Source organism: Gekko japonicus, unplaced genomic scaffold, assembly GCF_001447785.1.
Source record: "Gekko japonicus isolate JY-2015 unplaced genomic scaffold, Gekko_japonicus_V1.1 scaffold1056, whole genome shotgun sequence".
Lineage (NCBI taxonomy): Eukaryota > Metazoa > Chordata > Lepidosauria > Squamata > Gekkonidae > Gekko > Gekko japonicus.
In genome coordinates, this window is record NW_015161431.1 from 537,671 (window position 1) to 549,357 (window position 11,687).

The window sequence follows — 11,687 nt, forward strand, 5'->3', positions numbered from 1 at the left end:
GATTAATCTTCCTTACTATTTGCTGACTTACGGAATGATTTACTTTGTGAATGAGGGGAAAATTGTCATTTTCTGTAACTACAGATCACTAATTGCAGAGTGCTTAGAGCATTTTGCAGTTTATGAATACTTTTGAGACTGTTTTATCACTTCTTTAGCATAAGTTACCAGGTGGCCTCTGCCTCCCTCTGGACTCTTCAAGGGGTCAGAGAGATTCACACAAAGGGGGCGGGGAAAGGCTTCTGCAGTGCGAGGCGTGGAGATGCAGAGGCTGTCTGGAAGATTTGTTTCTCAGCTCACCAGTAGAGCAAATGGGGAGTGAGCATGAGAGAGTAAGTAAGCAAACATCGAGCTCAGTGCTGCTGGGACATTTAAAAGCTCAGAAGATGAATAGCCTTAATCTTCTAAGTGGTCACATCTCTGCTACTTCACACCTCAGGAAACCTCCACTGAAGAAAGTTCCTAGTGGCGTGCACAAGAGCAAAAGCGGCAAGATTTCTTTTAGTTCCTCCAGTTTTCTCCTCTGCCTGTCCTTTGGCTTGTTGTACCAAGCAGGGGTACTTCTGGGGCACCCTCAGTGCCTTGATTATGGCCCTCCTTTCCAGCCTCCCTTTCACCTGGAGTTTTGTTCTGCCTATGAGACATTTGGCTGTTGTGACCAGGAAAAGGACAATGTCATTGCAGCCAAATACTGGGAGATCATGGATTACATTGATCCCCAGGCGTACGAGTTGTGTGGAAGATACATCAAAGATATCTTGTGTCAGGTAAGACTGTGGTTAATCACCTTCCTTATGCACCTTTATGAACTGTATTAGAAACTACCATGACCTTTTAGGGGGCACAGAATGAATGTAACTTAACGAATGATTTTATATCTGTGATTATTAGGGAATACCTCAGCAATATTATCTCTATAGGCATGGTGTTATGTATGAATGTGATGGAGTTGTTAGAATGTCAGACGAAGACCTGGGTTCAAATCCCTACTCATTAATCTTAGGCCAGTCATTCACACATTTTGCCTGACCTACCTTGCAGGGTTGTTGTGAGGGAAAAAACTGAGGGAGAGAATCTTTGGCTCCTTGGAGACAAAATGGGATAAAAATGTATAAATATATAGATGTGCCTGGCATTAATTAGCCAGGAGTGAAAATCACAATTCCTTGATGACTTCCAGATCTCTGTCCATTATCATAGTGTTGTGATACTGCTCTAACCAAAGTTATTATAGAAATTAATTATAAAGGAATTCTAAACCACTGTATAGAATTCTGTCTCACTGTGTGGGAGATCCAGATTCACAGATGATGCTAAGGCTAGAGAAAAAGTAGAGTTTCCCCCCTCTACTGCAATCTGAAATTTTGAAAGGACTGTGGCTTCTTGTGTGGCCACTCACATCACTTTTGCATCAGTCACAAAGGTTTTTCAAGCTTTTGCATTTGTTAAAAACCCGCAGGCACTGTGAGACAAAAGAATGATCCACAAAACCACTTTCAAATAAACTCGCTTAAAATTATTCAGACCAGGTGGGTTAGGCTTTCCTTGAATAATCACTCTCTCTCAACTGAGAGCCAGTTTGGTGTAGTGGTTAAGAGCAGCAAGACTCTAATCCGTAGAACCGGGTTTGATTCCCCACTTCTCCACATGAAGCCAGCTGGGTGACCTTGGGTCAGTCACAGTTCTCTCAGAGCTCTCTCAGCCCCACTTACCTCACAGGGTGTCTGTTATGAGAAGAGGAAGGGAAGGTGATTGTAAGCCGCTCTAAGATTCCTTCAGGTACTGAAGGGCAGGGTATAAAACCAGCTCTTCTTCTTCAAGCCTGCCTTCTCACAAGACCATTGTGCCACTCAGCAAAACATTTTTTTTTACTTCGAAAAGGGCTATGAAATTATTCTTGCTGAGAATCAAAGCTTTGATCAGGTAAAGAAGAAACATAATCTGTAGCTTGTTGGAAGGATTATACTAATATTTTTTCCATCTTAGGTTAGAACAAAAAGATAATTGAGTCTTAATTTTGCTTGCAAATGCAGACTGATCAGACAGCAGACCCAAATCAGCCTGTGGACTCTGCTGTTTTGATTCCCAGATGCCATGAAGGGTATGTTTAGACTGTGCTCCTACCTAGAAGCCTGCAAAAGCTGCCATTCTGAAAGCAGCCTCGGATCAAACAGCTGGCTCTCTTCTGGTCTCAGCTGTGCTTTCCATCTGCTTTCTAGTACAGGCTGCCCCATCTGGCTGAGGGAATGGGCCAGTACATGGGGAGAACAATGAGCTAAGGGGGCAATCCTTCCTGGCCTCCTGCCTATCCACAGATTTATGGGCAGAAGTGGCTGTCCTTTTAGTGACGCTGTGTTAGTCATGCAGGTCGTGGTTCACCAGCTGCCAGCACAAAGTGTCCAAAACACACACCAGTCAAACACTTAATATTCTTCCAGCCAAATTTCCTTAGTCCTCAAATATTATCTGTGTGTACTGAATCCCCTTTCAGGAGAAACACTGCTATGATTGTAAAGTCAAAAAGGAACCATTTCCAAGGGGAAAAAACACACTATTTTCAGGCAAGGATGCCCAAAATTCTTAGTGTGGGTCCATATAAAAAACACACACACACAGGAAAAAACTCTGGAAGATACTTAAAACAAATGTTTAAAAACAGCTGAATGGAGAAACTAATGCAATTCTAGGAACAGTGAATAAGCTTGTGGGTTGCCGGCTCCTTTGCATTGTGGTCAGTTCTGATGACGGCTTGTCTTGATCATGTTTAATATGCCAGATAGTTAAAAAAAATACTGCAAACATTAGTTTTTGTGTGATACATTTTTGGGTAAAAGCCATGACATTTTAGAAACCAAAAATGCTATGTGAATCATAAATCGTTCCAGAAGCTAAAAACTGTATGGCAGTTTATATGTTAAAGTGCTGCCCAATGCACAATAAAAATAGAGGCACGTGTATATCCAACCACACACTGCATATGAGTCTCTTTTTCTAATGGAAATGGAATTTCCATTTGTGGAAGAAGGCAGTGATTTCTGCTGATCCCCCCCCCCCCCGGTAGACTTCCATGTTATCTCCAGTGCTGTTCCTGAGAGTTTGCTGGTCCCTAAGAACAACATTTTGGGGGGCTGCAACAGAGGGAGAAGGGGCTGCAGTGGCTCAGAGGTTAAGATGATGAATTGCAGACCAGAAGGTCAGTAGCCAGGCCCGTAGCTACCGCGGGACCCATGGGGCTCGCCCTCCCATGGTCTTTACAGGCCCCTCCCCAATCCTCGGCTCTCCCCTGTTTCTGCCCTCAGCCTAGTAGCCGGTGACTTCGCACTGCCTGCTACTGCTCCTGGGTGCCTGCCTTCCTCATTCCTGGTGCTGGTGCCCACTTTCCTCGGTGTGTCTTCGTTGCTCCGCAGAGTGGGGCTCATCCTGCAGCTCCCCGAAGTGGCTCCTCAGCTTAAGGGCGCTCCACTGCTTGCCAGCCCACCCATGCCCTGGAGAGCCCCACAGCTGGTCCGAGGAGCGATGACCCACTGAGCGAGGGAGGGAAGGACGGAGAGCCAGCCAGCCTGCGAGGCTGCCCGCCCCAGGGGAAGAGCGCCTAGAAGCGGGCGCGGCTGTCGGGAAGGCTCTGGGAGGAACTGCGGGAGCACGAGGCTGACGGCTGGTGCCGGGGAGCCGAGGGGGTGGAATCCTCACTCTCTGGATTTCTCTGAAGCACGCACCACGGTCGCCCATTTCAGCGCCAGTTCTCTTGTTAGTAGGGCTATGAGTTACACAGGGGACTGATCTGCCCTTGCAGGGGGGTGGGGAGGGAAGCTGCGGCCACTGGGCATTACCCTGGAGCCTAGGTGTGTGTGCAGGGCTGCCTTAGGAGTTCCACCAATTAAATCAAAGTTAATTTAATTAACTTTGATTTAATTGCCTGGTGGCCCCCCCCAGGCCCCCTCCCCCAAAACTCCTTAGCTATGGGGCTGTCGGTAGCTTGTCAGTTCAAGACCCTAGTTCAAGACCCTAGTCAGTTCAAGACCCTAGTTCAAGTCACGTAATGGAGTGAGCTCCCATCTCTGGCCCCAGCTCCCACCAACCTAACAGTTTGAAAGCAAGTAACTGCAAACAGATAAATAGGTACCGCTTTGGTGGGAACAGTGTTCTGTGCAGTTCGATGTTTAGTCATGCTGGCCACATGACCATGGAAAGTCTTTGGACAGCGCTGGCTCTTTGGCTTGGAAACAGAGATGAGCACCGCCCCCTAGAGTCAGATTTGACTGGGTTTTGAGCAAGGGAAACCTTTACCTTTAACAGTGGGAGAAGTGGGAAGGTCCCGCTTTGTAAAGTTGCCGTTGGTTGGATAGAGGCCAAAGTCTACCATCTGCTGTCACTGGATAAATTTTAGTTGAGTAAACATTTTCATTTACATTAATTAGTCAATCAACTTTAAAGGAGCATTTTACTAAAACCTCAGTATTTATTTACTTATGTACTTGACTGGTTTATTGGAATTTATTGTATTCCCTGGGGTTCTGACCAAGCACTAAACAGACAGATGGACAGAGGAAATTATGATAAAATGACAAATGCAATTGGCATCAGAGTTCATATTTCATCAATCCTGTGAATTAGAATTTGGGGGAGGAGATGGGATTTATACCCTGCCCTTCACTACCCAAAGGAACAATCGCTAGCAACTTCACACAGATGAGAGACACGAAACAGACAGAACAGCCTTTACTGCAAGACCTCTTAATTGTAGAAGGGTTATGTAGGCCCTGAGGAATGTCTTCACCTCAGATATTTAGCCACAACAGACGTGGTTTGCATTCTTTGAAGCACAGACAATGCCTGGGCAAATTCAGGATTTTAAGAGAGAGTGTAGATCCAAAGAAAATGGTGGGGGAAGGAAATCTGTTTCCTCCCCGAGAAGGAACCTTTTGTTCAGCTGGACCCCTAAACACCATACTGAGGTCTGAGAAATTAACACTGTAACTTTATAATTGAGGCTTCTGTGCCAAACTTTATCACATAATAATTTGTGCTTTGCTAGGGTTGCCGACAGGCCTGGAGAAGAATGTCCCTTTAACAGAAGTTCACTGCGTGGAGGGCCAGCCAAAACTCTTCATAGCATAGAGGAGGATGAGATCCCCTGGGAAATAACATCTCATTAAACCTCTGTTGAAAGGACAGGGCGTTTTTTCCCTCCAGGCTGTTAACAACCTGAGTGCCTTCTCCTACAACCCTGGAATAGAGTTCCCAACCACTTTCTTACATGTTCCCAGGCCTTTAATAATTTCACAATGGTAGAAATGCAACAAGTGAGACCCTCTTTCCCCATCACTTTATACCCATGGCAGAAAACCTTCCCTCTGTTGGGTGTGTGTCGATCACCATGGAATGGTTCAAGGCACAGGAACCCTGCTAGAAAAAATTGGCAGCATTCACACATGTCTTTTCTCAGTATCTTCTACAGTTTAATATTCTGCTCATCATCCTAGTCTGTATTCTAGAATTTCCTCCAGCTGGGAAAATGACCCACTGCATGTGATAAAGGGCTTGGCAACATGTTCTGGCTTGTATAGACTTTTGAACTGCAGAGCATTTTAAAGAGGATGTGTTTGTGTGTCATTTTACTGTGTATCAGTCCCACTTTTTACTTGCTTGTTGGTAAATAATGTTTTCAAAGCAACCTAGTTAAAATTAACTCTGCCCCAAATGTAACCAATCGCTTTTCAGTTTCTTTAAGTCCTGTTTGTGTTTGCGTGCATTATTTCACTTTGAGTGTTACAAGAGCAGTGCAAAATTCAAGAGACAGTCAGATTCTTGCAGGGCATGAAGCACTGGATATTTCAGGTGTGTAATAATCTGTTTCCAAATTCATAGGTTGGGCAGGTATGTCAGAGGTGTAGTAGCAGGCACAGCATGCATTTCAGGTGCACAGCTCTGTCAGAACTCACAGAATTATTGTCTCCTTGATAGGAATGCTCACCATATGCAGCGCATCTTTATGATGCAGAGAACCCTCAGACACCACTTCGGAACCTCCCCGGCCTTTGCTTTGACTACTGTTCAGAGTTCCACTTATACTGCCGTTCTGCAATCACTTTGCTGACTAATGACAAACACATCCAAGAATGCTGCGAGAAGAATAAAACCCGCTTCTGCAATCTCCTGAACATCCAGGATCAAGACTATTGCTTCCCCAATGTGCTGAAAAACACAGACCTTAATCATAATCTAGGCTCTGTGGTGGAGGACAAAAAAGGCTGCCTTCAGCTGTGCCTCAGAGAAGTGGCCAATGGGCTGAGGAATCCAGTCCTGATGGTGCATGCTAATGACAACACTTATCGCATGTTTGTGGCTGAGCAAGTGGGCATTGTTTGGGTCTATCTTCCAGATGGGAGTCGACTGGAAGAGCCATTTCTGGATATTAAGAAGTTGGTTCTAGCTACCCCCTGGATAGGAGATGAGAGAGGCTTCCTTGGTATGGCCTTCCACCCTAAGTACAAACACAATGGGAAATTCTACATTTACTACTCCTACTTGGACAAGAAAAAAGTGGAAAAGATCCGAATTAGTGAACTAACAGTCTCGCCGTCAGATGTCAACAAGGCTGATCCCAATTCAGAAAGGTAATATATATGTTCTTTTTAAAAATGTAGATGTCTTTTTTTGTGGAATACAAATTCTTAGCAGCTAACCAAAGGGTTCTCTCATTTTGTGCTTATAACCCTGTGAGATGGCTTAGGCTAAAAAATAGTAATAGAGGACTGATGTATCCTCACAGAAATAAATAAATCCTACTTAGGCTTCAGGAAACACTGTATTCTCTGATCTGTATATAAAAAGCACGTTTGCATAGTATAACTGCAGATTACTATAAAAGAAGCACATTTGCTACTGCTAGGCAAGGGAAGAGAAACACAATAGAGAGAGAACTGAGGTCAGGGCGCTGCTGACCTGTCCAGGGCCACAGTATGATTCTCCGACAGAACTTTGAACACATGTCCCCCAGAGCCAACTTTATTTACATTATTTATATTCTGCCTGAGATTCAAGGCAAATAATACAATGTAAACCAATGCAATCCACAGGATGAGCCATCTAATAAGCCTTGTAATAAGACTAGGAATTTCAGAAATTGGCAACGGAGCTGTCATCTGAAAACAACCAATATTAAACATGACATGTTAAACAATGCAGAACATGGCATTACACCAATAGAAACACAGCACAACAAAAAAAGACCTTGAACAAACAATGGCTTGGATCCACTGGAGTCTGTTTGTGAGATGTAATCAAAGAGGGGGCTCTATGCACAAAATGGGAGCATCAACTGAGGGCCTAATTAGGCATTATGCTTACTTGGGGACATTCCCTGGGGTGAGTCAAGCAACGCCTACTGGCGTGGCATATTTTCCAGGTGCACATGATCCAGTTTAAACTGGGACCATGGCGTCCAGGCAGGCAGGGCTTAAACCTTCCCCCATGATACTTTCCCAACCTACAACAACCTTGTTGGTGGCTCTGCATTTATTGATACATGTTATGTTTCGCCAAAGGGGCAAACAGTGCCCCCCCAGGCCCGTTCAGGTGTTCCCTCTCCCTGTGACCACAGTCTCAAACTGAATCAGAACCATGTGCACCTTGGCAGCATGGAACTCCATGCATGGAACTCAGCCCAACCCAGGGATACCTCTAGAGAAAACATGTGTCTGTGTAGTTAGGCCCTGAGAAGGCTTGCCATCTCTGAATAAACCGGCCTAGAAAGAGGAGCTGCTGAGCTGGTATGCAGGCTCATATGGGGCCAGGTGGTACTTCGTGTATTTGGGTCTCAAATCCTAAAGAGCTTTCTGGGTGAAAATCAACACCATAAATTAAATACAGAAATAAACGGGCATAAGTAGTCTTTAGTAAAGGTAAAGGTTCCCTTGTAGAAATAAATGGGCGTAAGTAGTCTTTAGGCAGGCTTTAAAGTAAAGAGAACAAGGATTCTGTAGCACCAGCTATTGTACAGTGCTCTGGCTCTTCTAATTCTGGGTATGGTACTGCGTTTGTGTGGAGCAGTAGTTCAACCACATAAGACTTGTACATTGACCAAAGGCAGTCTTCAGAGGGCCACTCCCAGACACTGGCATATACATGCTGATAGAGACAACATTCTGAAACAGCTTATCTCCTGAAAGGGCAAACTGAAGGACCAATGACATATTTGTAAAATGGTGTTGTAGTGAAGGAATGTTAAACTCCTTCCCGCTTAATCTACAAAAACTTACACTGTGGAAACATCAAGCAAATTGTTCCAAAGATGTTCCTCGAAGTGATTGAATAAGTAGTATGTTTTTGTAACCTAGTAAGGCCTTGGGCTTCATCCAGATATTGCTACTACCTCCCCCCCCCTTTTCTTAACTCTGTCCTTTTGCTTTCCAGAAACCTCTTGGAGATTGAAGAGCCAGCTGCAAATCATAATGGGGGACAGGTCCTCTTTGGTCTGGATGGATATATGTACCTGTTCACAGGGGATGGAGGGAAAGCTGGGGACCCTTTTGGGAAATTTGGAAATGCTCAGAACAAGTAAGCTGGAGAACAGGCACATGCACTCGTTTAATATAAATACACTCGTTAAATATAAGAGGAAGCTATGCTTACCTTTAAAACCAAATTATATATTTTAATAATAATGTTTGTTTTATTGATTCCTGTGTGAGGTATTTTTGTTTGGATTATTTGATATTTGATATCTGTATTAGCGTGTTCATTGTTAATGTAAGTTGCCTTGAATAGCATTCAACAAACTGGCGGAATAGAAATCTTAAAATAAATAATTAAATAACTAAATCATATTAATACACTGGAGCAGATCCTCTGAACACACTCACCAGAGATAAACTGAGAGGCTAAAATAGCCCTGGGAAACATAGCATTACAGTAGCCCCCTTGCATACTTCTGATCAGGTGGAAGGGTGTAGCTTAGTAGGACAATTGGCACAAAACTGTACGGTACTAACACCGGATCCTGACCGATAGAAAACTTGCCTAACCCCCCCTCTAGATTTTTGAGATTTGCTGAAACATTTTTGATAAAGTAAATGATAGAGAATGACTGAAGAGATGCTGTGACTTGGCATGTAGAAGGTAGAGCATCTGCTTGGCATGCAGAAGGGTCGCAGGTTCAATCTCTGACATCTCCAGTTAAAAGGATCAGGCAGTAGGTGATGTGGAAGACCTCTGCTGGAGACCCAGGAGAGCCGCTGCCGATCTGAGTAGACAATACTGACTTTGATGGACAGATGGTGTGCTTCAGTATAAGGTAGATGTGCATATGTACATGACCAACAGAATGAGACAGAAATAAGGTGGCAGAATGGAGTGTGCCTTGTCAGGTGGGGGGAACCACCTTTTTCAAAGCTCCCCACTGGAAGAAACTAGGACACCAGAGAGTAGAAAGGGCTGAAACTCTAGCCCTGGGAAACATAGCATTACAGTAGCCCCCTTGCATACTTCTGATCAGGTGGAAGGGTGTAGCTTAGTAGAACAATTGGCACAAAACTGTAAGGTACTAGCACCGGATCCTGAGCAATAGAAAACTTGCCTAAACCCCCCCCCTCTAGATTTTTGAGATTTACTGAAACATTTTTGATAAAGTAAATGATAGAGAATGACTGAAGAGATGCTGTGACTTGGCATGCAGAAGGTAGAGCATCTGCTTGGCATGCAGAAGGGTCGCAGGTTCAATCTCTGACATCTCCAGTTAAAAGGATCAGGCAGTAGGTGATGTGGAAGACCTCTGCTGGGGCCCCTAGAGATCTGCTGCCAGTCTGAGAAGACAATACTGACCTTGATGGACCAATGTTCAGATTCAGTAGAAATCAGTTCCATGTGTTATGTGACTATTGGCATTATTTGCTTCCTTCCTAATTATTATAGGAATGCATTGATTTTCCAAAGAACCGTTAGAAAGCCTTCAGGCAAAGTGGATTGTTTGTCAACAAACCATAGACGTTAATAAAAATCAACGAGGGATTATGCATACATAAACACAATCATGGTTACAGAATTTTAAAATTACAGCAAATAAGTGGATACTGACAACATCCGATACTTACATCTCATTCTTATTGAATTACAGCTTGAGGGTTTTTTTCTCTTTTGAGAAAATTGAATTTTTATTTCAGTCACAGTTCCTAGAGATTACTGGATAAACAACCAATTCCCTCTCCTTTTGATCTATATATCTATTCTACCATTTGCATTTATATATATTCTGTTTCTATTTCATTTTCACTAATGATTGATTTATTTCCTTTCAGGAGTAGTTTCTTAGGAAAAGTTTTGCGGATAGACGTGGATGGAAGAGGTTCCAATGGGAAGCCTTACCGCATCCCTCTTGACAACCCATTTGTTTCTGACCCCAAAGCTCTCCCAGAAGTCTATGCCTATGGGGTGAGGAACATGTGGCGTTGCTCTGTGGATAGAGGCAATCCGGTTACTCATAAAGGAAGGGGAAGAATATTCTGTGGTGATGTTGGACAGAACAAGTTTGAAGAAGTGGACATTATTGTTAAAGGTGGGAACTATGGCTGGAGAGCTAAGGAAGGATTTGAGTGCTATGATATAAAGCTCTGTCACAATTCCTCTTTAGGTAAGAAAAAAAGTTTTTAGCATATTCATGGAAAGGCCTCCTATTTCTAAGAGTATTTGGTTAACATAATATTAGCATATTTCCTAAGGATTATGATCTTCTGGGGCTAACTACTGATCAAGAGGATAGGTCCATCAGTGGCTCTTAGCCAAAAGGTATAGATGGAACACTGACTGGGGCAGTGATGCTCGGTATCCCTGGTTGCTTGGGGGGGGGGTAGCAGTGGAAGGACTTCTGGAGCTCTGGCCCTGCTGGTGGACTTCCTGATGCCACATGGGTTTTGGCCATTGTGCAACACAAAGTGTTGGACTGGATGGGCCACTGGCCTAATCCAACATGGCGTCTCTTATGTTCTTATGTTCTTACATGTATTTGAAATATCACAAAGGAAAACCTTATGGGGAAAATCTTGAGCAGGGAAATTGAGACAGTAGTTGTGCAGTTTATTTCTCGATTTTCATTTATAGTATACCTTTCTTACAGGAACTCAAGGTGGTTTACAAGTACGATAAAACCATTCAATCAGTAAGCTGATTACAAGATATAATATTTGAATGATAATATTTGGATCTAGTAAAGATTCTGTAATGTATTGAAATGATTACATGAATCACCTCATAGGACTCCCCTGTTAAGCTTCGAGCCAGACCAGGGCTCCTCTGAGCGAACTTCCTATTGGTCGCTTCGTAACAGCGACCAATCAGAACAATACCATTCCCTAGGAGGGAAAGACTCCCATTGGTCTTTATTCTAGCAATCTCATTGGTTGTTATTTGTAAATAGGCGTGGCTACATTAGCCCGGTTATGTTTAAAAGGAGCATAAGCTCCCACTGTTTTCTGTTCTGGTTTCTTACTGAGTTAGTGCTTGCTCGTTACTTCCAATAAAGCTGAATCACTTGCTGAATCACTGTACGAGTCCTTTGTTAGCGCGATCTAACAATTGGCGACGAAGGTGGGATGTTAGAGCAGGTAGGCAGCCCTGCGGACATCCACACTTCGGACTCGGAAGAAAGCGGGCAGAGCACAGCAGCCGATCCGGCGGAGGCGCCACCAGCTCCG

At 43.8% G+C, this 11,687-nt stretch overlaps 1 protein-coding gene across 1 annotated transcript in view; it reads left to right on the forward strand.

Annotated features, from left to right (window-relative positions):
- The first annotated feature begins 386 nt into the window (after positions 1-386).
- Positions 387-11,687, forward strand: part of HHIPL2 (HHIP-like 2) — a 30,688-nt gene continuing 19,387 nt past the window's right edge. The window contains exons 1-4 of the mRNA XM_015428970.1: positions 387-767; positions 5,965-6,617; positions 8,416-8,559; positions 10,296-10,627. Of these exons, the coding sequence (XP_015284456.1) occupies positions 387-767; positions 5,965-6,617; positions 8,416-8,559; positions 10,296-10,627 (1,510 nt within the window). The remainder of the gene's footprint in view (positions 768-5,964; positions 6,618-8,415; positions 8,560-10,295; positions 10,628-11,687) is intronic.